At 44.1% G+C, this 27,492-nt stretch overlaps 3 protein-coding genes and 1 long non-coding RNA gene across 4 annotated transcripts in view; 2 read left to right on the top strand and 2 right to left on the bottom strand.

Annotated features, from left to right (window-relative positions):
- Positions 1-1,399, top strand: part of LOC143281652 (uncharacterized) — an 8,185-nt gene extending 6,786 nt beyond the window's left edge. The window contains exon 6 of the mRNA XM_076586900.1: positions 650-1,399. Coding sequence (XP_076443015.1) covers positions 650-997 — 348 coding nt within the window. The 3' untranslated portion in view covers positions 998-1,399. The remainder of the gene's footprint in view (positions 1-649) is intronic.
- A 485-nt stretch (positions 1,400-1,884) lies between these two features.
- On the bottom strand, positions 1,885-4,631 carry LOC143281434 (uncharacterized). Its single transcript, XM_076586646.1, has 2 exons — positions 4,111-4,631; positions 1,885-1,906 (listed from the first exon to the last, which is right to left on the bottom strand). Exons 1-2 carry the CDS (start codon positions 4,629-4,631, stop codon positions 1,885-1,887), a joined length of 543 nt encoding a protein of 180 aa, XP_076442761.1.
- Positions 4,632-8,278: 3,647 nt separating this feature from the next.
- LOC143281651 (uncharacterized) lies at positions 8,279-10,613 on the top strand. Its single transcript, XR_013055152.1, has 2 exons — positions 8,279-8,433; positions 9,147-10,613. It is a non-coding gene; the product is annotated as an uncharacterized LOC143281651 (long non-coding RNA).
- A 1,527-nt stretch (positions 10,614-12,140) lies between these two features.
- LOC143281041 (cleavage and polyadenylation specificity factor subunit 2-like) overlaps positions 12,141-27,492 on the bottom strand; it is a 218,510-nt gene continuing 203,158 nt past the window's right edge. The window contains exons 17-21 of the mRNA XM_076585944.1: positions 24,701-24,838; positions 22,201-22,429; positions 19,727-19,785; positions 19,191-19,325; positions 12,141-12,423 (exon numbers count right to left, since the gene is read on the bottom strand). Coding sequence (XP_076442059.1) covers positions 12,334-12,423; positions 19,191-19,325; positions 19,727-19,785; positions 22,201-22,429; positions 24,701-24,838 — 651 coding nt within the window. The 3' untranslated portion in view covers positions 12,141-12,333. The remainder of the gene's footprint in view (positions 12,424-19,190; positions 19,326-19,726; positions 19,786-22,200; positions 22,430-24,700; positions 24,839-27,492) is intronic.

Here is a 27,492-nt window from a genome sequence, read left to right as displayed (position 1 = left end):
GTAGGCAGCCTTACTCCGTTTTCGAGGATGTGCATGCTGGTATGTTCTTGTTTCCGTAACCCATCGAACGCTGACATGGATTACAGGATCTTTAACGTGCGTATTTGATCATCTGCTTGCCTGTACACACGAAGGGGTTTCAGGCACACGCAAGTCTGCACATATGTTGACCTTGGACATCGGAAAAAATTCCACCCTTTACCCACCAGGCGCCGTTACCGAGATTCGAACCCAGGACCATCAGGTCTCCGATAGGAGAACTTGACAAAAAAGAAAGAGCAGCCCAGATTAAAAAATATGTCCACCTGATTTAACACAAACCACAGCTGTTATTCTAGCTAGTGTCGTTTCTTGTTTGAAGCAATATTTCTTCAGTTTAACGTCTTCCACATGAAGTGATATTAGTAAGCAATATTTGTTTGTTAACAGGTGACAGCATGACTCAGTCTGATCATGCGTATCTCGCCGGTCATTTTTGAGATAATATTTCTTTGTCAGTTCTTGAATTGTGTAATGCTTGCTTGATAAACATATATGCCTTCCAAATAATGTACAGGGTAGTTTACTTGTAGGTCATAGCAGTAATCACATTTCTTACTACAAGCCAGTTAACAAAACCAAATAAGAGGCATTATTTGTTTGTTTACAGGTGACCGCATGGCTCAGCCTGATTGTGTGGATACTGCTGGTCGTGGTGGACGTCATCCTCCTGTCACGGACGGAAATCCTGACCGACCTACGGGACATGGTCCTCCAAGGTGTGGGTGTGTCAAGGGACGAGAACTCCTCCAACAGCACCGACAACGCCGCCAGTCAGCGGGACCCAGGCGCCAAGCAGTCCCAGCGGTTCCGGGGGATGCTGGTCTTCAGGTCCAGGGCGGACGACGACACGGGCAGCGGCCCCAGGACCCCGCCCCCAAGGAGACCCTGCCCGCCCAGACCTCCGCCTCCCGCTGAGGCTGGTGCCTCTGCCAAACCACTGATGGAGAGATGCTGATCGATCGAAGGAGTGGTCCTGTTTTCACTGCGTTCGCATGCATCATGCAACGTACACATGTGCTGGCACACACACACACACACACACACACACACACACACACACACACACACACACACACACACACACACACACACACACACACACACACAAACACACACACACACACACTCTCTCTCTCTCTCTCTCTCTTTCTTTCTTTCTATCTCTCTCTCTCAAATACCAAGACAACTGAACAACACGTCATGCGGTTGCGAATGAAGATAGCGTAATAATAGTTTCTAATATGTGTTTGTAACTTCTACAGCTCTCATATCCGTTTGTATAATTATATACATGGTTTATACATGCGTTTCTCTTCGTGTAACTTACGTGTGCAGATTAAACAAACATCTAAACTTGTTTACTCTTTCAATCATATGTTATGCATGTGAGTCGAGTTTGGACATTTGTACTACACACACACACACACACACACACACACACACACACACACACACACACACACACACACACACACACACACACACACACACACACACACTGTCAATTCTTATGTTCTAATATATAAGAAAAGAAAGAAAAACACAAAAAACAACATGTCTGCCAATGCAGTCGTTTTACAGAACAGAATGCTATGTCTTGTAACAACCATATCCATGTATATACCCCAGATTTCTCAAATCAATCCTGTTCATTCGCTCACACAATTTTTATAGCACTTGTGTAAGAACCCGTTGTCCAACAGATCCTAACAAATGTGTGGCCTCCCTCACTGATTAGAAGAGATTAATCATGCAAAACAGCTGATATCCATAGCAACGAGAAACTGCCAACTGATATTGCACCACTGGACTTCAGTGAGCGCAAAATGTTTGTATGCTCTATCAGTGTGACAGTGTCTCATCTCTTGGTTTACACAAAAGGACGCATGCATGTATCTGTGTGAGTGTGCGCGCGCGTACACACACACACACACACACACACACACACACACACACACACACACACACACACACACACACACACACACACACACACACACACACACACACACACACACGTATAGCCTACGCAATGAATTATTTTTACGTCGCATATATAACAAAGATAAGAACTTACAAAGGAAAGAGAGACAGCGGACGTATTATTTTAATATTTAGTATTTCCAAACAAATAAGAATCCAAAAACCTCCAATCCTCCCTCCCCATCTCAAAACGTTGGTCCTCAGATGAGCAAATAGAAGAACAAGAATGCAAATAGATGAAGACACACAGATGAACATATACACATAAGTGCTGAGCACAAACCATGGAAAATACAAAAATGGAGATAAGTAATAATTGGTACACTGAAGATATAAAAGATAATATATATTTTGCTTTGACCATGAGCCACAACAACCCTTGCTGTCTGTGTACGAGTCTGAAATGTTCCAAAACACAAAGGTATAGAGCAGTGGCAAGGATTAACACACTGATTAGAGAATATTAATCATGTGCACACACACACACACATACAGTACAGCATCAGTATACATACAACATGTGCAATAATCAGCACATTATATAACATGAACTAAGAATACAACATACACACACATATAAGAAGGAAGCTGGCAGAGTGGTTAAGATGAGTATCTGTCAATAGTGTCCGTGAGGGTCTGGGTTCGCTTCCCGGTCTAGCCCTTTCTCCAAAGTTTGACTGGAAAACCAAACTGAGCGTCTGGTCATTCGGAAGAGACGATAAACCAAGGTCCAGTATGCAGCATGCACGTGGAGTACTGAAAAAGAACCAATGGTAACAACAGTGTTGTCCTCTGGCAAAATTGTGTAGAAGGAATCATTCTGAAAAGTAGGCAGATATACATGTGTATGTATGCACTCAGTGCCTGACCAGTGCGATAGGTTATGCTGCTGTCGGGTATCTGCCTAGCAGATGTGGTGCACCGTAGCCTATATGGATTTGTCTGAACGCAGTGAACTAAAATTACCATGCTTGGAACACAGGAGACTCCGTGGAGACATTATTGAGGTATACAAATACTTGCATGGGTTTTACTCAGTCTCTCGACCAAGCTTCAAACTGGCGTCCACGTGTGATCTCAGAGGTAATGCTTTGAAATTAGAGAAACACCGGTGCCGTTTTAATATCAGAGCAAACTACTTCTCCGAAAGAGTTGTTAATACCTGGAATGGTTTACTAGACTCTGTGGTGACGGCACCATCTGTTGACTCTTTTAAAAGCCGCCTGGACAGCTACTGTACTGAGCTTCAGTGTATGTTCCTGCCTGCCAGTGTTGACCACCACCTTTGTACTTGCCATTGTATTGCCCGCACGTCGCATGCGCATAAGTGAATAGATGTCGGACGACGAACAGGCCCTTGACGGGGCCTCAACCGTCTAATAGTCGAGTCATGTCAAGTCTCCCTGAAAAACTGAAACCGAAAAACACTACTGACACGCCTCCTTCAGAAAACACACACACACACACACACACACACACAGACACACACACACACACACACACACACACACACACACACACACACACACACACACACACAGAAACAAAAAACACTGACGCACACGCACACTCACACGTGCACACACACACACACAGAGTGAGAGAGGTAGGCAAAGACTGTCATATGCAGACAGACAAAAAGGAATCAAGTGTACTCAATACATTCAACAAGAAATCAACTTATCGAAGATGCATCAAATCAGTCTCACCCAAACACTCCTCCACACAAACACGTACGCAGTTATCAAAGAGCTGTCAAAGCACTAATTAGATTTACTGAGACCTGACATAGTACTCCACTCCAAGGCAACGAAACAAGCGATTCTGATTGAGCTCACTGTGCCATACGAAAGTAGAATGGAGGAAGCCCACATCTACAAGACCGAGAAGTATGCCAGCCTCACCAGCAGCCTGAGAGAATCTGGCTTCCAAGCCAAAGTCCTTGTCATAGAGATTGTTGCAAGAGGGTTTGTGAACGGTGGTCAGGAGGAGGGTAAGGGGAGGGTTGGGGGTGATGGGGAGGGGGGGGGTTGTTCCAGGTTCTCAAGATGGGAGGCCAGCCTGGACTTGAAGCAGTCCAGTGACTCAGCCGTCACAACCTCCTGAGGCAACTTGTTCCATTCCGGTATGGTTCTCGGGAAGAACGTCATCTGCCTGTACCGTGTCGTGCAGGTGGGGATGTCGTAGCTCAGGTCGTTGTTTGTCTTGGATCTCAGCCTGCTGTCAGATGGTTTGGGCAGGTATGTGGAGTTAATGGAGATGAGACCATGATGGAATTTGTAAAACATCTCCAAGCGGGCTTTCTTACGACGCTGTTGCAGGGAAGGCCAGTTGAGAGAGTCAAGGATGGAGTCCACGCATAATGTTTGGCGGTGGCGATTTGAGACCCATCTTGCTGCTCTTCGTTGGATCTTCTGGAGGGCCTCAATCTCGTTTGCAGTGTAGGGATCCCAGACAGTGGCTGCGTATTCAAGAAGCGGGCGAACAAGGTCTTTGTACGCAGTTTCCTTGGCCTTCTTGTTGCCGATCTTGAGGTTGCGCCGGACGAAGCCTAGGGTCTTGCTGGCTTTCTTTGTGATGGAGTCAATGTGAGATTCCCACTGCATGTTGTCCTGGATGTTGACACCAAGGTAGTGGTGTTGACATTCTCCAGGTGTTGTCCATGTAGCTCATACAGAGGGGCAATCTTGTTCCACTTCCGAGAAACTCTCAGCGTTGAGCATTTCTGCGGATGGAACTCCATGGACCACTTCTCCTCCCAGGTGGCAAGGGAGTGTAGGTCTTCATGCAGCACTCACTCGTCTTTTTTCTTCATGATGGTCTTGCTGCACATGGTGTCGTCGGCAAATAGGCGGATTCTCGACTTGATGCCATCAGGGAGGTCGTTTATGTATGGGAGAAAAAGACTCGGCCCTAGGACCGAGCCTTGGGGGACGCCGGATTCCACAGGTAGGAAGTCAGATCTTGTTCCCTCCACTACCACAGTTTGCTGTCTGTCTGCAAGGAAGTTCTTGATCCAGGCATTGGTGTGGCCTCTGATGCCGTAGCAACGTAGTTTGTGGACAAGTAGGGTATGGCTAACTTTGTCGAACGCTTTTGAGAAGTCGAGGACGATAGTGTCCTCCTGGTTTCCCTTCTCAGTCTCTCTGGTCGCTTCGTCCACATACCCTAAGAGTTGAGTCTCACATGACTGTCCGCGTCGAAAGCCATGCTGCTCTGGACAGAGAATCTCATTGTTTTCGAAATGGGACATGATGTGGCTGGTGATGATATGTTCCATCAGCTTGCAGGATATGCAGGTGAGGGAGTTGGGGCTGTAGTTGGCTGCATTACATCTTTCTCCCTTTTGAAATACAGGTATGATGTTGGCCTGTTTTCAGTCCTGTGGCAGGGTACCAGAGGAGTATGAGATGCGGTAGAGCAGGGTGAGGGCTGGAGTGATCTCCTCTGCGACCATCTTCAAATGTCTGGGAGTAATGCCGTCTGGGCCACAGGCTTTATTGGGGTCAAGGCTGAGCAGGAGTTTCTTCACTCCATCTTCTGTGATGTTGATGTCATCATATGCTGGATAGTCTGGAAATTTTGGTCCAGGGGGGCACCGCTGTTCAAACTCTTCAGCTGTGATGGTATCTTTGGGGCTGAATACAGAGTGGAACTGGGTGTTCAGGATCTGTGCTTGCTCCTTGGGGTCGGCGGAGACAAGTTTCCCGGCTTCTTTAAGAGGAGAGATGCCCACTCCTTCTGTTCTTGCTTTGATGAAGCTCCAGAACTTCTTGGAGGTGGTCTGGCTTTCACCTTCATCAGAGATCAGTCCTTCTACGTGTCTCCAGTAGGTGCAACGTGGACGTTTCTGGAAGAGGCGCTTAAGTGCCTTGAATTCCTGTTGTAGGGCCTCAACTCCATTTTTCTTCATGCGCTTGTGGATCCTGTCTCGTCTACGTATGAGTTTCTTGGTTTCATAGTCAGCCCAGGGGAGGCTTGGTTTGGGTCTGGTTTGTTTATGGGGGACGTGGTCTGAGAGGGCCTGGCTCAGGCCAGTGCGGATTTCAGACCATACTTCCTCAACACTGCTCCTCTCGTCAAAGGTGCTCATATCTTCTGTGCTGCCTCTTTTAGTGGCTCCTCACATTCCTCAGTGTAGATGGGAATGAGTCGCTGGGGTTGGCGTTTCTTTGGGGGATGGATCTGCATCTCCATGTACACTGTGTCATGGTCAGTAATGCCAGGGAGTGTTTCAGTTCTTAGGACGAGGTTGGGGTGGTTTGTGAGGAACAGGTCCAGGGTATTGTTTCCTTTTGTTGGCTCCATTACCATCTGCTCCCAGCCTACATCATTGATGGCGTCCATAAACTGTCGGTGGGTCTCTGGTTTGGGGCATCCCTTCTTTAATGTCTTGGTGGGCCAGTGTCAGCCTGGTAGGTTCAAATCGCCACCGGCGACGATGATGGCATTCTTGTACGAGTGCGAAGCCAGACGGGCAGATTTCACAAACGCGTTCATGCTCTCGGTGTACTCTGTGTGGGGGTGGTAGAAGCAGCAAACTAGTAGTGTGCGCCGTCCTTTCATCTTGATCTCCACCCAAAAGTTTTCGTAACCCGCGGAGAGTTCGGGCATCTCATGGGAGGTCAGGTCTTCTGAGACAAGGATAAAAACACCTCCCCCATTCTCTTTGTCCCATTCACCTGGTGGTCTGTCTCTGCGATAGATGTTGAATCCCCTGGGGAAGATTTCTGCATTGGAATGGGAGTGGGTCAGCCATGATTCTGTGCCGACAATGATGTCTGGTCTTGTGGCTTGGACAAGGTTGCTGAATTCGGCTACCTCACCAACGATAGAGTAGCAGTTCACATTTAGGAAGCAGAGTGGTCGTCTGCTGTGTTTGTCTTGCTTACTTGCTCTAGAGGGTGTGGAAGTATGGAGTGGTTTGAAGGGGCTGTTTATGTTGGAGCAGTTGGATGTGTCACTGTGACGACTGTCAGATATTTCACAGAGATGGGTGGTACCTACACCATGCAAGTCAAAGGCAATGGTACTGTAGTTGGCATTGGCGCAAACAACGCAGTGCCAGGTGACATCGCTTTTGCCAAGGAGGTCGTAGGATCCACTGCCGATATGCTGGCATTTTGCATGGAACCACTGTCCACAAGATTCATATTCAACACCTAGCTGGTCCCAGGTAACAGTGCGGTCACAGGCACCGCACGGGTAACGGGAGTCTGTGTCTTTATTTGAGGGGTCATGGGGTTGCAAGCTATTTGGTGGAGTTGTGTCTTGCCCACGGTTTAAAGTGAGAGACATGACAAGAAGGAAGAGTACAGTGTACTTTGGGAGTTTCCTTGAGGTCAACATGGGGGTATATCAGTCGGTAGGAGGAAGGTTTTCAGGGCAGTGCTGTGAACGTGGAGTCCGCCATGTTTGTTTACATCAATATTGATGATAATCTAAATAATATTGATGATAATCTAAATAAAACATATGGCATAATACAGGCTTTTCTGTTTCACTACTCATATTTACACAAAGATACCCGGGGAAAAAGAAAAAAAAAGTTATTTCAATGTCTTATTTAAAAACAAACAAAAAACCCCCACTCCCCTAGAAACAGTGTATGTCTGAGAGACTGAGATGGTGAAAATTTCGATGATTATAAATTGCTTTGCGATAACTTTTACAAGATGATAAAAATTTCACATTATACACCATTAATTTCAACAGTCATTAATTAAAACAACAACAGACAAGCGGTTAATTAAGTTGTTTATCCATGAATTAATTCCCTTTTCTCCACAGTGGATGTGAATTGCTTCCCTTGATGTTAGCCGGAAATGACATCATTAATCAGTAGCCATTTTGGTTTACGTTCAGCTAGAGGTTTCGGCCTTGGTTTGCGAATTTTCTTGCGTTTTACTCGACTTTTCGATTATTGTTTATCCCAGAGTTTGCTTCGCTTGTTGCCTAATCTGTGTATTGTAGTTGTATGTGGTACAGGTTCAGTTGTTTACATCTGAACGATCGAGACGTTGCGGCTAGAATTTCTGTGCTTGTCAGCACTGTTGTGCAGCCGTCATCTCTTGTTTGTATTCACATGCTTGTTTATTTTTTTTGCAGGAGTTTGTGCTAACCGTGTCTAGTGTAGTAGTGCTGTTTGTTTATGTTCCTTGCTGTTTCCTTGTGCTGTTTCTTGTGCTTTTATTTTTGCGAGTGCTATCATGTCACTGTCTGAAATTGTTGCCTTTAAAATCCGACAGATCCGTCTGGAGATGGAGGAGAAGGAGCAGAAGGAGAGGTGGAGTGACAGCAGGATGGAGGAAGGGAGACAGGGGGAGCACCTTGTGCAGTCCAAGGACCACACAGCCCAGGACAACCAGCAGTGCATGCAGGAGGGAGAGACCTGCAGTCCAGTGCCAGGTAATTCGGTTTCTTTCCAGGCCCCTGACAGCATTGCTGTTTCTTTTCAGGTCATTAACGGGCAGATTTCACGCTCTGTTTCCCATCAGATTCCTAATGGGCAGACCTCACGCTCTGACCCTTTTCAGGTCCCAAATGGGCAGATGTCACGTTCTGCTCCATTTCAGGTCCCCAGTGGGCAGACGTCATGCTCTGTCCCTTTTCAGTTTCCTAACAGGCTGACGTCACGCTTTGTGCCTCCTCGGGTTCCAAACCAGCAGACGTCACGCTCTGTCCCTTCTCAGTTGCCAAACAGGCAGACATCACGCTCTCTGCCTGTTCAGGTCCCAAATGGGCATACATCACGCTCTGTCCCTCCTCAGTTTGCAAACAGACTGACGTCATACGTTGTGTCTCCATGGGTCCCAAACGGGCAGAGGTCATGCTCTCCGCCTCTTCAGGTCCCAAATGGGCACACATCATGCGCTGTCCCTTTTCAGTTTCCAAATGGGCAGACATCACGCTCTCTGCCTCTTCAGGTCCCAAATAGGCACACGTCATGCTCTATCCCTTTTCAATTTCCAAACGGGCAGACATCATGCTCTGTGCCTCTTCAGGTTCCAGACGAGCAGACGCCGTACTCTGTCCCTTTTCAGGTACCAGACGAGCAGATGCCGTACTCTGTCCCTTTTCAGGCACCAGATGAGCAGATGTCATATTCTGTGTCTTTTCAGGCCCCAACCTGGCAGGAACCCGACCTGGCAGGTAGTTGTCACCAGAGGAACCCTCGATGGACAGCTGCCAGACCTGTGCACCAGAGGAGGTGGACCAGAGGCCACCTGAGGATGACCCCTTACCAGTGATCTTTTCTCCCAAGTTCACCAAGGTATCCATCTTTTACTCCTGATTTTAGTGTAGTTTATTTTCTTGAATAGAAGTTAAAGATGTGTTTCTATTTCCATTAGTGATCTGCTGTCATTAATGATACTAGTGATTGGACTACAGTCTGACCCTACCTTTATTTTGGGTCACAGTGCCACCAAAACCTTTCTTCTGGTGGTTGTAAAAATAAAGTGGAATATGTTTTAGACTATAGGACATATATTAGAAAGGTAGATCTGACTGACTTGGACTTTTATTTTAGGTCACTGTGTCACCATGACTTTCGATCTGGTGAACGTAAGCCTGACTGATAAAGAATTAAATGTTCTGAAGTACTGGTTGTGACTGGGACATCAGACAACTGTCAGACCTGGACCTTTATTCTGTGTCACACTGTCACCTTGACTTTCATTCTGATGACAGTATTAAGTAGGTGATAACGGAGGACAGATTTCAGTAAGACCCAGACTTTCACTCTTGAGTTTGTGTCATCATGATTTTGTATTCTGGTGACAGTCAGTCTGACACAGGTAAAACAGAACACATTGTGATTGTGATTGTGAACTCATAACAGTGGTAGGGATTAGCTGTTAGATAACTGAGTGATTTATCAGACCTGTATTCTATCAGACCTGGACCTTTATTCTGTGTCACACTGTCACCTTGACTTTCATTCTGATGACAGTATTAAGTAGGTGATAACGGAGGACAGATTTCAGTAAGACCCAGACTTTCATTCTGAGTTTGTGTCATCATGATTTTGTATTCTGGTGACAGTCTGACACAGGTAAAACAGAACACATTGTGATTGTCATTGTGAACTCATAACAGTGGTAGGGTTTAGCTGTTAGATAACTGAGTGATTTATCAGACCTGTATTCTGTCAGACCTGGACCTTTATTCTGTCACACTGTCACCTTGACTTTCATTCTGATGACAGTGTAGAGTACAGACCAAAAAGAGAAAAAAAAGTAAGTGATAACAGGAAGGACAGATTTCAGTAAGACCCAGACTTTAATTCTGAGTTTGTGTCATCATGATTTTGTATTCTGGTGACAGCCAGTCTGACACAGGTAAAACGGAACACATTGTGATTGTCATTTTGAACTCAGTGGTAAGGATTAGCTATTAAATAACTGAGTAATTTATCCAGACTTTTATTCTGGGTCAGATGTCACCATGACCTTTACTTTTGGTGAGGGAAAATCTGGTTGAAATAAATCTTTGTAAACTGTTACTAGAGAGAGGAAAGCTAGGTTAAATACCATCCGACTCAGACCTTGATTCTGGGTCATGGCTGATACAGACTTTTATTCTGTGTCAGAGTGTGACCATGACCTTTATTCTGGAGACACTGAAGAGGATGGTCCCCTGCTGAAGTCGGAAGTTCTCTGCCTCATCGTGGCGCAGGGGTGAACATCAATCATGATTCAAACAGCCCATTTATGATTGGTGGCCAAGAGAGAACTACGCAGTTGATATTCTCTGAGACTGGGAAAAAATCTGGTGCCCATCTTTTCTGTAGACTCACAGTCTATTTATGACTTTCTCTATTGAAGTTTTCAGATGATAACTGTGCAGGTGTATTTAAAATCATGTCTTTCTCCTTTTTGCTGGCGCAAATAGAACTCACCTCCCCACCACACACACTAAAAATGATGAATGGTGACAATACTTGTTAAACCTTACAGTAAAAGTCAAGATATGCCTGACCATAACAATGTAATTCGGACAAGAAGAGACCATGGCAGTTATGAATCCAGCATATGCAGTTTTTGAAAGAATTGGCATGATTGTTGTAATGTGCCTATGCTCAAGGACAGATAGTTGCTGATGTGACTGATGTCCTCTGACAGTGAATTGTCCGACCACACCAAGGTAACACAAAATAGATTTTTTTATGGTAATCTTGTTTAATCTTTATCATATTTAGCTATTTGCCAACATATTCCTTCGTTGTGGAATTGTCAGACCCATTCTTGCTAAGAAGCAGTTCCCATTATCTGCATATCGAGTCATCTTACCAGGATATCAAGTGTGACAAATAGTATAGTCAGTTTAGCAGTACTGTCCAGTCTGTTTTTTTATGTCATGGGTTTGTCTTTTATTGGGATGAGGTGCATGAATCCATGGATGCCTTTATGAATCATGGCATGATACATGCTAGATGGGCTTGAGGCTGAATCTGAAAAGAAACCATGCACATTTTTGTACTGATTTGGTTGTAAAGAAAGTGTGAATTCAACAAAGTCTGCTATTTACAAGATGTGATTATGATTTACTCATTACATGAAATAATGAAAATGAGCAAAACCAATTCCTAAATTTGAGACATGAATGAATATCAGTGTCTTTAAAATGGATAATAAAAAAAAAATCTTTGAATGATAAAATGGATCTAGGCCGTCTCAGAGAAGAACGATAAAACTAATAAAGAAAATGGCAGTGAGACACTCCACCCTCTGGGTTTGTCTTCATCCATTTGTTTGTCCAGGTAAGTCTGTTATTCAAGGTCTTCAAGGGAAGGATTTTTAATTCCTTGTTCACACAATGACATTCAAAGAATATGTGCTCATGTGTGCCATCTTGGTGTGTGACACCGTCCAGTTAACTGTTCATGATTGAGCAGAATGATCATATGTATGTGTGCATGTATACACATGTACAGTTAGTAAGTAGTACTGCAAATTAATGTACAGGCTCTGTGATTTTCATGTGTGTTGTGTGCATGGGGTACATACACGTGTACATGTACATGCATGTATGTGTGAGTGTTTTGCATGTGCGTGCTGGGTTTCAAGCACTCGTATTCATCCACGAAAACAATTTAGTGAACACCACACAAATTCTTCTCCAACATTTATTGCCTCATATAAAACTTTCAAACACTTTGATTCATTTATAAAGTCTCATAAGCTACCGCTGCCTCTGTGACAATGTTCCCACTCAACTCTGAACACAACACTTGTCTATTTATAGTGTGTGCAGTCAGGCCTCCACAACAGTCTTGTTTATTTTGTTTCTTTCTCCTCTCTTCTTTCACACAATGGCATACTGCTCATACAGAAGCTCCCGGATTTTGAAGTAATCTTCACAGAGTGTGCCTTCCACTTGAATTCGACCCGCCTCCTGCACAGACAAACGCACAATGAGATGGCAGTGTCATCATGTTAACATTGTTCTTTTCATGGTATTATGACAGGGTAACATGATCAAGTTCTTTGGATAGATCTGCCAGTCATGAACAAAATCAAAAACATGCGGTTTACATTTTAGGTCAAGCATTTCATGTGTAACTACACAAAATAGACAAATACACACACAAAGGAAATGAACAGAAAAAAAGTAATATTCAATCACAGACATAGTACAAGATGGACCATGGAAAAATACATATCAGTCTTCGCTTCACCCTCTCCCCACCTCTCTCCTGTACGTATGTACATGTATCTGCAAGCCCCAAGCCTCCTTGTAACTTTATTGATTGTTGTCTTTCTGCTGATTCTCTCTTGTTTTCCCACAAATTGACAACACAGGTTTGTTTGCAAGGCTTTGGGTCTATGGTCAGATGTTGTCTGGCAGTAGGGTCCAGAAGGGAATCGGTTTAACCTCTTGACTGCGTTGTTGACGTACGGTGTATGTCATGAAATGTCGCTCACCAGTGCTGTATTGACGTGCGCCGTCAGCCAACACCTTTGCGGAACTATACTGAGAGGAGAGTACGATCCACATGTCCAGACAGCGCATCAAGCAGGTACGAGAGGAAACCACAAAACTTATAACATCAGACCCACATGGCATAGATGACAGCTGTACGAGCGAACCACTAACCATGAAGGAGCTGAAACAAGGCATTCGCAAGCTGAAGCCCAAGAAAGCTCCAGGGCCTCATGGTGTCACTAGCGACATGCTGAAGCACCTGGGACCAGCCTCCAGAACAGTGCTGCTTCAGATCTTCAATTACAGCTGGACAGCAGGAGTTGTGCCTTCCATCTGGAAAGAGGCAGAGATCATCCCGATCCCAAAGAAGGGAAAGAACAAGGAGGACCCCCACCGCTACAGACCAATCAGCCTTCTGAGCTGTGTCGGCAAGCTGCTGGAAAGGATTGTCAACCGCCGCCTCACCTTCCTCCTGGAAACACAGAACATCCTTTCACCTACCCAGACCGGCTACAGAAAATTCCGAAACACAGAAGATCAACTAGCCCTCCTTGTCCAGGACATCGAAAACTCTTTTCAGGAGAAGAAGACACTGGCCGTGTTTTTTGACCTGTCGAGAGCGTTTCACAAAGTGTGGAAGGAGGGCCTCATCCTGAAACTTCTCCAAGCCGGCGTACGTATCAAGATGTACATGTGGATCCAACACTACCTATTCGGCAGGACCGCAAGGGTCAAACTAGACGGCTTTCACAGCAGAAAGGTCAAGCTACATGAGGGTGTCCCCCAGGGAGGAGTGCTTTCCCCAACATTGTTTCTGTTGTATATCACGACATCAGAGACTATATCACGAAGCACGTCTCCAACAGTCTGCACGCAGACGACCTGGCAGTATGGACATCCACTGAACACACCAGCACGGCCTCCTACCAGCTTCAGGAAGTCGTCAGCAATATCGCTACATGGACAGAAGACTGGGGTCTTGAGCTCAACACCACAAAAACCAACGCAACACTTTTCTCTCTCTCCACCGCCAACGAGCAAGTCAAGCTGAAGCTCCAGGGACAGGTCTTGCCCCAGACGAATATACCAACATTCCTTGGTGTCAAGTTGGACACCCGCCTGACCTGGAGGCCTCAGATTGAGGAGATGGAGAGGAGAGGCATCCGCAAGCTAGCCCTGCTGAAGAAGCTGGCTGGGACGACTTGGGGAGCAGACAGCAGGCTTCTCGCCAGGGTCTACATGGGAGCGGTCAGACCCACCATGGAGTACGCCTCCACCTCGTGGGGTACAGCCTCCAAGACCAACAAGAGCCGGCTCGACAAAGTCCAAAATATGGGACTACGCCTCATACTTGGAGCCGTGAGGTCCACGCCGATCCATGACATGGAGAAAACTGCTAACGTTGAGCCCCTGGAGAGAAGACACGACCTAAAGTCCTGATGCAGGGAGAGAAGCTCAGAAGACTGCCCTCACATCACCTACACCACAGACTGGAGCAGCCCACCAAGAACCGTCTCAAACGTCAGAGCCTCAACCACCAGTATAAAGCACTCAGAGCACAGCACAGCGATGTTCTGGCGGCAAAAGGGGAGTCTTGCACTGACCTTGCCTTGCCTGACTGGAGGCTTGACCAAGAGATAGAGGCCACCATCAGCCTCAGAGTTCCTGGCATCACCACCAAAGGCCAGTAACCAGCTACTCTCAAGATCCTGACTCTGGTCATGTATACACAGACGGATCAGCGGAGGAAGCCACACACAACGGAGGCAGTGGTGTCTACGTCAGATTTCCCGATGGAGAGCACAGCAGCATCGCACTCCCTGGAGGAAAGCTCTGCTCCAATTTCAGAGCTGAAGTCCTGGCCATCAAAACAGCAGCAGAATTCCTCTCCTCCTGTGGAAAGCCCCTTGGCAGCATCTCCATCTTCACTGACTCCATGTCCACACTCCAGGCCCTTGACTCCCCTGATCCTGGTCCACTGATCCAGTCCCTTAAGGCCTCCCTCACAACCCTTACCCAAACAGCCCCAACAACCCTCCAGTGGGTGTCTGCACATGTAGGCCTCCCAGGCAACGAGCGTGCAGACCACCTTGCTAAGGAAGGAAGCCAGCTTACACAGCCAACCATTCCTGCCACGTACGAGGAAGCAAAAACTCTCCTCCGCAGCAGATTCCAAAGAGGCTGGGTCACCCTGAACGGAGGCTACCAGGCACACCAAGATCCCATCAGGACACTGGAGAGAAGACACCAGACTACCATCTACCGCCTTTGCACAGGACACTGCGGCCTCCGAGCACACCTGAAGAGGATTGGAGTGGCAGCCACATCCCTATGCGATTGCGGCCAGGCTGACCAGACCCCATCCCATATTCTCCAAGACTGCCCCCTGTATGAGAAGATGCAGCAGCAGTCCTGGCTGGGGGTGCTGACCTCAACACCAAGCTCTGGGGGACGGCAGCCGATCTTCACCGGACGTCCGAGTTTGTGGCATCCCTCGGACTTCGACCCTGACTGCGTAGCTGTCGAACGCAAAGAAGACGACGACGACAACACAGGTTTGTTTGCAAGGCTTTGGGTCTATGGTCAGATGTTGTCTGGCAGTAGGGTCCAGAAGGGAATCAGTTTAAGGACCAAAGATTTTAGCAACGCGACCATATCTTAGTGGTGTGATATTTCTCTGTTGCAAAAACTTGATTTTTTACTTCCACAGAACTTTAATTATAGTTTACTGATGCTTATCTTTTTTTCTTTTTTTTTTTGAATAGATTTTTGGTAAACCAGCTGCCTAGTATTTTGAAATAAGCTGTGTGTGTGAATGTGTGGTGCAGGAGAGACAGAGTGTGAGAGAGACAGAAGTCTACAGGAATCTCTAGGCTGTTTGAGGATCTCCTCTATTCTAGCATCTAAACCCTTGACAGAAAAGTAAAATAGTGATATATTCTGTCTCCCTCCATCACATAATTTTTAAATGCAAGAAATGTAATAAGCCAGTAGATAGTTAACTGGAAAAGGACAGATTACTGGCATTCATTGACAATGCAAAAAAGAAAAAAAAATGAAAAAGAAAGGAAAAAAGTTAAGAATTATTAATGGAATATATATTGTGTCTTGCAGTGCTCAATGTGCTTTACAATAACTGCAGAAAGTAATACCAAAGGTATATAGTATAGTGTTTAACGCAGAGATAACAGGTTACAACACATCGCACACACGAAGGGCACATGCATGCAGATGTACACACACATACACCACACACACAAGCGACCATGCTAATGCTCCCCCTCTCATGTATACACATTACAATCAAATAGTCTGGATGGAAACCACATGTTCTTAAATGATAGGTTAGTCATAGTAATGTGTAAAGAGATTTTCAGGCCCAACCCTAAAGACTCCAGGGACTGACTTTGTCAGAAAGAGTATGGTAGACAGTTCCAGAGCTTAGCTGCTGAGAAAAAAAATTCTCTGGCCATGCTGTTTGTGTGTGAAAGTAGGATGCTGAGACTGATGTCAGCGGAGGATTGACCAGTCCTGGAGGGAATGTATATGGAGAAGTTCAGATAGATATGGCGAAGCAGAGCCCATGATGACACTGAAGCAGAGACAGGAGCACCAGTATTTTATTCTTTGTTCAGTTGGAAGCTGGTGCAATTTATAAAGAAGAGGAGTTCAATGTTAATTTTTTTAAAAGATTTATTTATAAAAAACAAAAAAATTGTAGCAGAGTTTTGAATTCACTGAAGAGGTTGAACAAAAGGACACTTGAAGCAACTCGGCACAACCTGGATGTCCAGAGAGATGAGACCATCAGACCAATTAAAGGGCATGAAGCAGGGCCATCACAGCCATCATGGTTGCATCAAGTTTCTAGCGTCCAAGTTTTCTTTCAGCTGAGGATGTCTCAAGTGTTGCTCAAGAGGCACAATCCATACTAGTCGAGGTTTCTTCAAGAGGGCTGGGCTGCTCTCCCCTTAAGTGCTGGATTATTGTGCAAAGTTACTGGTCAGTGGTTGATTTCAATATCTTTGTGACTCTGAGGACAATACAAAATATCTCTGCCAGCATCATGATCCCTGCCTTCGTAGGATGGCAAACGAGGCATGGTACCGCGCGTAAGCACCCAGCGAACAATACGATCCCCAACAGAGAAAGGAAAGACAGGATCGACTCAGAGGTAGAAAAATACGAAGAAATCGAGGGGGCCGAGTCGAAACGAGTACACAGAATGTAAGCACAATACACATGCAAGCCGCATACAACAAAATAAGGCCAAATGAAAACGCTTAATAGCCAAAAAAAGCGTTAGACGAGACAGAGCGAAAACCTGACAAGATGGCGTGGAGAGCCTTGGCCAAAGGAATGATTCAGCGCTTATAGCTGTTAGAGGCGTTTGATTGGCTAAGAGCGGGCCAGACTAAGAGGGGCGTCTTTTCACTGTTAGCCGCGCGAAATTTGGCCAAACAGAGCAAACCATAGGCCTAGTTTGCATCAGTTTGACATGGTACAGTATATGACACCAAAACTTCTATTAAGAATAGCCCCCCTCCCCAAACTTCCAAGGAGATGGTTTTCAGTCCACTAATTACAGTATGCACAACCACTCCTCTTAGTGCAATGTTACAGACACTGATATTTACCTGTACACAAGTACATGAACATGCTTTCTGCATTTACGGATGGATGTGTGTATTTGTGCTCTTTTAACAATGATAATTCTGCATCATTATAAGGTATGCACTGTATGTTCTCTCTGCATTTGCAGCAATGCCTTCACATAGGACCCACATGTATTGCCCAGGTACAGTACTGGAAACTTAACTTCAATATTCAATCACAAACTCACTTCTGATGAAAAGATATTGATATTTAAAATTATGAAGAACAAACAAAAAAAATCCACATGTATGACTGTCACATAAAAACAAAGATGCTAATTAAAAATCACCCGAAACCCCTACTGACAATACAAGACTCCTACAACTGCATATTCATTCAATAATATAATGTAGCATAGCTGTAAATAATCACACCTCTCTCTATCGATCATCTCCCACTGTCATTCTAGTATCACCATCCTCATCACTGATGTCCCTGACACTGACACACAATTCTGTACCTTTCAGTGCAATAGAAAAGAATGCTGAACCTCCAAGAGCAAAGCCAACAAATGTCATCAAACACTGCGCCTTATCCATCCACACTGATCCATCTTACCAACTCACTGTCTGTTCAATTCACAAACTATGTCAATATCAAGCGACATCAATATTCCAATGTGCAATATTACAACCCCAAACCAACTCGTCCACTTTTCCTTTGAATGACTTTCAAGCAACAGAAAGCTTTTTCATACATTGTGGTTCTATGCTTCAACAGGAATTATGAATGTTTTCCCTGAGTTTCCAGTGTGTTTGCACATGTGTTTGCACAAACACTTCTCAAGGAGATTTGGGGTTCTTATTGAAATAACATACTGTTTAGCATGCTGAAATTAATCGGTAAATAGAACCCCCCCCCCCCCAAAAGAAAACCCAAACAAACAAACAAGAAAAACTTCTGGCAGAATTTTGAACAGGTACTGAGGGTGAAAAGTGTAATATGTACCAATATTAAAATAACTGAAAGCATGGTATTGTTTGCCATTGCTCAGTGTACGCACTGATACAGTTTTTGACCATCAATACTTCTTGGAAAAACGTACATTTGACAAATGCAGGCCCAACTTAGCAGCTTTTGAAAGATGCATTTCCTGGTGCTATAAAATAGAACACAATGCAAGAATGCAATCTTACATTCAAGACTTTAAAGCAAAGTGGTTGTCTTACAAGACATTGATTACAGATGTTTCTTATTTTGTTGTTTTTTTGGTTTAAAAAAAATGTTATCATTTTTTTTTTTTTGAATGACAGATAATTAGTTGGTTTTTGTTGTGTTTTTTCTTTGATTTAAAAAAAAAGAATTTTTTTTCTTTATTTATTTTTTACATTCTTTCTTTTTGCTCTTTGTGTATTATAAAATAGAAATACCCTTGCAAGTTAATTGTCACTGAAGTTCATTGCAATTGCCCTAATGTGTTCAGGATGTATTTTTCATACAGTGACATATGAATTGTGCAAAATTCTGTCAAACATGGTGATGTTTCATTGAGAGAAATATAAACTTAATGCAGGGGGAGGGGGGGGGGGGAAGTAAAAAAAGAAAACGAAAAAAGAATGGAGACAAGACACTGCACCCACCCTGCGCACAGCCACCATGTCGTTACAAATGAGGACTCCAGCTATGAACTCGCAGCGAATTCCCACTTCTTTCAGTATCATTTTGAAGTCAGACAGGCGGGGCTCGTTGATGAACACAGCCGTGTGGGGTGGAACCTGTTTTCACACATACACGTATATGTGTGTATATAATATACAAAACCTGATTCACACAATGATGCAAGGATGTACACATGTATGCACACATTAATAGAGATGTTCATAATAATATATATGGTACAAATTGAGTGAATAATGGGGTCCATGTGCCTCGCATAAAACTACATACACAACAGTGCATAGTAGGATACAGTATCACATGAAAACATACAAGAAGAGAAAAAACAACATATCTAAATACACTCAGACAATTCTGCAAATTGCAAATATAAACACCCTCCTCCCTCCCGTAGCATTAAGAACAATAGTGATAGTAATAATGCTAGTGACAGTAATAATGCTACTAAAAGAGGGAGGGACGGTGGGATTCAAGGAGGGAGGAGGTCTCAGTGACTCACCAGAGCAGGGGGGAGTGGCTCCAGAGTGGGCATGACTTCCGCCACAGGTTTCAGTTCCTCTGCAACAGTCACACCACCACATTCCCCAAGTCAGAGGTAACCACCATCGTTTCTTTCCTGCAGTACTCGCTCTGATGCATCTTTATTTACTCTATGCATCTCCCATTCACCCTCACAGTTTTGCGGAACGCACATTTACAACTGTCAAACACTGTCTTCTTTTGTGACTGGAGCTATCAAATGCTGCCACTTTAAGTATTCTTCAGTTTGAATCAATTGGGAAAGGCTGCTGACTCCACTAATTGTTCCCAACTATTATGCTGAAAATCAGAAATGTGCTCTTTACATATTTACTACTGGACACAAACGCACACACCTCCTATATGCAGTCTTTTGGTTTCATAATTCTTTCAAAACCAAGTACAGAGGATAGACAATTTGGATACTGCAGAAAGAAAAGATACCACAGCATGGTCCCTCACTAATGCTGCTTTTGCTCCAACTTTGCATTGAACTTTTCTCCTTCCACATGAAATGTCAGATCATCTTTGTTGTGAACAATCAGGACTATCTTTGCTGTTCCTCAATGGCTGGCACTAAATGTGGGCCACTGTGCAAGCAATCCATGTCAATGGGTGTGGAGTTGTGGCTTAGTGGTAATGTGCCTGCCCAGGAGGTGAGAGAATCTCAGTACACAGGTTCAAATCCTGCACCTGCCAGTATTATATCTGCCTCCACTAGACCTTGAGTGGTGGTCTTGATGCTAGTCATTTGGATGAGATGATAAACAGGTCCCATAAGCAGCATGCACTCAGCACATGTAAAAGAACCCATGACAAAAATGTAGGGTTGCCTGTGGCAAAATTGTGAAGAAAAATCTACTTTGATCGGAAAACAAATACATCTGCAGGCAGAAATCTTGTTTTTAAAGGGTGACGTTCTCACTGCAGTGATGCACTTCCCTTGGAGAGAGTTGCTCAAATTTCACAGAGAAATCTGTTGTGACTAAAGAGTACAATACAATACAAAACATCTTTATTCAGCCATTTGGAAATTAATTGTAAAATACAATCTTTGTACCTATGCCTATTTTAGCCTAAAAGAGCATTGTCAAGGACAAACATCAGTAGGGCCTTGATACTTTTGTTTCTAAAACAGGAAAAGGCTAAGAAAATCTGTTAAAAAGTTCTGGAAATAATACCAGCAACATAACTGCTGCAGGGATATGTCTTCATTAATGTCATCTCTATTCCACAGCCCCTCCACCTTATTCTTTTTCTGCATCCTCATCAGCATTTTGTTTATGTCTCACTGCTCTATTTTTGCTTCTCTTTCCTTTCTGACATCATCATTATCTATTTTTTGTTGTTGCTCCTTCCAGGTCTTTTGCATGCAAAGGCATTCATTTCTCATGCATTGAATAGCTTTTGAATTGTTTTGAGTATCCTCTGTGGTACAGCGGTTAGCGCTGCAAATTGGTGATTGGCCAGTGGTGGGTTTGAACCCCATCATTTGTATGAAAATCAATGTGGGATTATGATCATGGTTATGATCAGTAGACAGAACTGATTCCCACCCAGACATGAGTGGAACTCTCTCACCACCATGTTTCTGTGTGAAAAACACCTCCCTGCACCCGATATTTTAGAAACGATGCTCTCAGTCACAGGCTTCAGTTCATGTCAAAACAACACAGTGGACTTGTTCACTTCAAACTGGGTCAGGGGACAAAGGTTAGTCATTGTTCTGTTGGTGGGATAATGGCTGCAACTGTCAAGCTTTGTTACAATATGAAAAATGGTCTCATCAACACGACTCCTTGATGTTGACAAAGTCGCCAATGGCAGTGCACTGTCTAGTCAACTGAAGTCGCCTATGGTGGTGTAAGAGTTGATAAGTGTTCACAATGGTCACAATCCACTTCCAAGATGTACCAATGACAGTGTTGGAAAAAAAAAAAAAAATTAAGAAAGAAAAAAGAAAAAATCCTGTTCAACAGTGTAAACATCTGGTAGTGTCTGCCAAAAGTGCATAATTATAAAAGGAAATATAAGGAACAGGGATGTATGTTGCAGCAGTCTGAAACCTTAATGGCTCTCTTCAGCAAAGCTTGCGTCATCGTCACCAGCTGTCATGATGAAAAAAACAACAACGAGACAAATATCAGACAATTTATGAAGTCGGGAAGATGTGAGTTTGATTTTGATATGGATACTTTTACAGCACCTATCCTCAGTCGAAGACCAAGCTCTAAGTGCATTACTAACATGGGGTCATTTACACTACAGGCTGCCTAATGGAGACCAAGCTCTATGCGCTTTACAAACTCGGCGTCATTTGCACAACAGGCTGCCCACTTGGGTAAAGCCAAATGATGGCTGCCATTGGGCACTCATCATTCGTTTCCTGTGTCATTCAATCAGATTTCAAGCACCCACATGTACACATTCAGACACCAAGCATCACAGCCTCACCCTCCTCCTCAGCACCCTTCTTCTCCGAAGTGTCGGCCCCCAGGCTGCTGGCAGCGGCCCCACCCCCTGCGGTGGTGGAGGAAGAGGTGGAGGCGGCTGGATTTTCCTGTGTGATGGAGGTGTCTGTCTTGTCCTTGACCTTTTTGATGACCCCATCCACCCAGGCCAGCTCCATGTCTCGTGCCTTGGAGAACTTCAGGGAGCTCACCAGGTGGTCTCGCAGTCGCACCTGTGGGCAAGTTTGGGGGTCAGTGAGCCATGAAGCAGACCAACGCATGGAGGTGGGACTGGGGAACAGGTCTGGGTTTTGTGTGAGTGATCTTCAAAGCACTAAGTTTGTTTTAATGTTTGGAAATTTTTGAAGTCTATTATGATCCTACAGACTTAGAAACATTCTTAAAAACCCCTAAGCAAACATTGCGCTGTTATTAGAATAGCTTGTGTGATCTGGGCAAGAAGTTCAAGTGGAAGGGATGATGATGAGAAATCTGATGACGACATGAATGAAGGCAAAGAAAGGGGAGGGGAGAGAGCGAGAGAAAAACAGGAGTCTAGAGAGAGGACAGATAACTTATGACTGATGCAACAGAAGAGTGGTTAATTAGCACTGAACTTTCAATCTGAGGGTTCTGGGTTTGAATTCCAGTCATGTCATCTGCTGGGTAAAGGGTGGAGATTTTTCCAGTGTCCCAGGTCAACATATGTGCAGCCCTGCTAGTGCCTGAACTCCCTTCGTGTGTATACACATGCAGGAGATCAAATATGCACGTTAATGGTCCCGTAATTCATGTCAGCGTTTGGTGGGTTATGGCAACAAGAAAACAGTATGACTGAAAAGAGTATGAATGCCTATATGGCAGGGGTAAAAAACCAAACAAACAAAAAACACATAAAAGTCCACTTGTGTATACAAGTGAATGTCGGAGTTGCAGCCCACGAATGAAGAAGAAGAAGAAGAAATTTTACATCTCGTATCTGAGCCAGTATAACAACACTATTACCATTTCTGCTGCTATAATTAACTACAACAAGAATAATAATGATAATAGAAATTTGAAGGAAAGAAAAAAAGTACAAACTACAAAGACAAACACAAACTGTGAGGCAAAATAGAAAAGATAATGAGCAGCAACAGTGAAGGACACAAAACAAGAATAGATCAATACCATCATTAATACAAAGTAAAAAGAAAAGAAGAAGAAAAAAAGGAAATGACTGCAGGGAGCACACATCTGCAAGGCATCCCTTTGTTGTATTTTGTGGATTTACTTTCTTCTTTACAAATAACTGGCAAGATATTATTCACCTTGTTTGCATGATTAGTTTCAACTTCATATCCTACACTGTCGCTCAAGAAAGACAGAGAGAGAGGGGAGGGGGTCTGGTGTATGTGTGTGAGAGGGGAGGGGGTCTGGTGTATGTGTGTGACAGGGGCTGAGAGGGGAGGGGGTCTGGTGTATGTGTGTGAGAGGGGAGGGGGTCTGGTGTATGTGTGTGAGAGGGACTGAGAGGGGAGGGGGTCTGGTGTATGTATGTGTGTGAGAGGGGCTGAGAGGGGAGGGGGTCTGGTGTATGTGTGTGAGAGGGGCTGAGAGGGGAGGGGGTCTGGTGTATGTGTGTGACAGGGGCTGAGAGGGGAGGGGGTCTGGTGTATGTGTGTGAGAGGGGAGGGGGTCTGGTGTATGTGTGTGAGAGGGACTGAGAGGGGAGGGGGTCTGGTGTATGTATGTGTGTGAGAGGGGCTGAGAGGGGAGGGGGGTCTGGTGTATGTGTGTGAGAGGGACTGAGAGGGGAGGGGGTCTGGTGTATGTATGTGAGAGGGGCTGAGCAAAGAAAATTCATGCCCTACACTGTTGCCCAAGAAAGACACAGAGAGAGAGAAGGGAGGGGGTCTGGTGTATGTGTGTGAGAGGGACTGAGCAAGGAAAGTCCATGCACTATAACAGAGACACAAATGGTCACATATACATATATGAAACAAAAACCCAACAACACAGATTTGATACAGCAGGAGGAGTCAGAGACAGAGAGAGAGGTAAACTGAATATGTCAACCAGCCCGACAGGGCAGGAACTGATTTAACAAATCACCGAGCCGAGAGGCCAGCTAAAAGTTGGGCAACACTCTAGCAGCTGTTCCAATAGGGAATCTTCTCTTCTGCCTCCAGTTTGATTCAGTTCCGGACCACAGGCACATTAGTAACCATACCCAACTGGGCTGATCAGGCAATCAGTGTGTGGTCATGTCAGCAAGATTATAAAAACAGAACTGGACAGTTGACATACCTGTGCATGCACACAGTCCCCATTACTGAAGAACTGGCAGAGTTGGGTGCTAAAAAGTCTGAGCCAGGGCAGGAGACAGTTAGGGTGAAAGAAAGTCTATTGATAATCACAGGTTCAGCAGCAACTGACTGCTGAAAAATGCTTTCACAGCATTCATTGAAAGCCCTTCCATTCAAAATTCTCTCTCTCTCTCTCACACACACACAGACACTGACCTGATAGATGTACCTCTCGGTGGTGGCATCAATGGAGTCTCCCACAGAGGGGCAGTGAATCTTGCCCTGCACCACCCCTGTGGAGTGACAGAACTCTTCCAGGGAGCCTGTGGCCTCTTCTGTGCCGTGGATCAGCACCTGGTGGGGCCACACAAAGTTTTCAGTCATGGTTATCACAACTGTCTCATGCACTTTCCTTCTTTCCCTCTGTCTCTGTCTGTGCGTTTGCCTGTATGTGTGTGCTTGTGTGTGTGTGACTATACATATGTATGTCTGTACGATTGGTTGACCATTGTGTCAGAATGGACTTTTCTGCTTGTTGTGGATGTTTATATCTGACCACATCACTTGAAAGCCTATCTCAATACACAAGAGCTTCTTAGAGTCATTAGTTATTATGATGATGTCTTCTTTTAAACTTTTCTTAAAAAAAGAAAAGAAAAAAGGACTTTAGAGTCTTGGACTTGACATATCACAGGAAAACAGAACACTACAAGAATTTGAAATGAACAAAAATAACCTCCTACAGATCTGATTATTGTAACAAATCCCACCGTCTACTGACTTGCCTTTCAGCCATTTCAAAGAAAACAGTAAAAATAGCAAGATAATAAGAAAGGAAATAAATGTGGAAGAAAATCAACACCCTCCCCCATTCCCCCCCCCCAAGAACAAATCCAAACTACCCGAAACCAATGAAATTATTCCCACGACTGTTGTGACCTCAGAGGTCTGAGGGAGGAGATCTGCTTGAGACAACCCTGCAAGACAAGCTGTAGGGCCTGTGGAGGCTTTCCAGAAGACGACCCCATTTTATCTGGAGGGCTAATGTTGTGAGCGTGAATGGTGAATGAGAAGGAGATTGAAATTATTTCTGGGGGTGCTCGATCACTCTCACCTGCTCTCTATGTCCTGCCCAAAGAGGGATACAGTGTTTCACAACCAAATTATGTCATGGCCATTTCAACCTGGGGGGAGGGAATGATCCGACGTACTATCCCTGAATCTTTCTCTGTTTTTCTTCTCTTCTTTCTGTTCCCTTCCATTTGTGTTCCTTCCCTGTACTGTTCCTCTATCACACAGCCAAGAACTATAACATTTGCCACCTTGACGATGTCATTAAAAAGGACAATATCATAATTGCTTGACCAAGCTGTCAACTATACTGAACTGTCATTAAAAGGACCATATCAAAGTCACTTTACCATGCTGTCAACCATACTGAACTGTCATTAAAAGGACCATATCAAAGTCACTTTACCAAGCTGTCAACCATACTGAACTGTCATTAAAAGGACCATACCAAAGTCACTTTACCAAGCTGTCAACCATACTGAACTGTCATTAAAAGGACCATATCAAAGTCACTTTACCATGCTGTCAACAATACTGAACTGTCATTAAAACGACAATATCAAAGTCGCTTTACCATGCTGTCAACAATACTGAACTGTCATTAAAAGGACAATATCAAAGTCGCTTTACCATACTGTCAACAATACTGAACTGTCATTAAAAGGACAATATCAAATTTGCTTTACCATGCTGTCAACGATACTGAACTGTCATGTGGAGTGAGATACAACCGAAAATGAAGACTGACATGTAATCAGTTTGAAGAGGTATTGACAGGTTGGAAAGACCTGATGAGAAAGATGAGAATTTTTTTTTTTTATATTGATTTCGTCTGTTTGCAGACAAGTCTGTTGGACTGGTACATGAAGACTGACAGCAATGTGACGTACAGACAGAGCTAATCATCCCCATGTCTCCTGTCTTGTGACACCCACAAAATCACCAGTCTGGAGGAGAAACATTCAGCGCTCACATATCTGTGTGGCCACGCCCAGTTCTTAACAGCACAGCATGTCTGAACAGACACAGACTTAGTCTGTCTCTTAGTACTAACAATACAGTATGACTGAATTATCCAGTGTTTGAAAGGGAACATATTAGTGTGTCTGTTAATACTAAAAGTGTGGTATGACTGAATTATCCAGTGTTTGGATGGGCACATACCAGTTTGTCTGATAGCATAAACAGTATAAGTATGAATTATCCAGCAAATCTGTTCACTCTTTTGTAGAAATCTGTGACTGTGAGCACTGGCAAACTTTTCTATATAGAATACTGCTGAATATGCATACAAATATAGCAACAAAAATGCATAATTAAACTCTGTAAAACATGTTCTGAATTATTCTTTGCTCTGCCATCTTTCTGCCTGAAAGTAATATAAGCTTTTATCTCCCAGTCTACTCCCATTGTTGCTTTTTTTCTTCTTGCCTTTTTGTGGGGGTGTGGTGTGGTGTTGCTTGTTTTACATTTTATGTTTACCTTTCTATGTAAACCTGTTTTTAATTTCACATTTCATTTACTTGCATGCTAAGATTAGAAGTACTTTAGATTAAAAAAAAAATCATATTTCTTTCCCTCCTACATGGACAACATAATATATTGAAAGACCTGTTTTTAATTTCACATTTCATTTACTTGCATGCTAAGATTAGAAGTACTTTAGATTAAAAAAAAAAATCATATTTCTTTCCCTCCTACATGGACAACATAATACACTGAAAGATCTAGAGTTCGATCCCCTCTTTTGTTTCTCTCAAAATATGCAGTACAATACTATATATATTGTCTCCCCCCTCAGTTCCACCAAAATATGCAGTACAATACTATATATATTGTCTCCCCCCTCAGTTTCACCAAAATATGCAGTACAATACTATATATATTGTCTCCCCCCTCAGTTTCACCAAAATATGCAGTACAATACTATATATATT

The sequence above is a fragment of the Babylonia areolata genome, chromosome 4 (genome assembly GCF_041734735.1).
Source record: "Babylonia areolata isolate BAREFJ2019XMU chromosome 4, ASM4173473v1, whole genome shotgun sequence".
Taxonomy (NCBI): Eukaryota; Metazoa; Mollusca; class Gastropoda; order Neogastropoda; family Buccinidae; genus Babylonia; species Babylonia areolata.
This window is presented reverse-complemented; position numbering and strand designations above follow the sequence as displayed.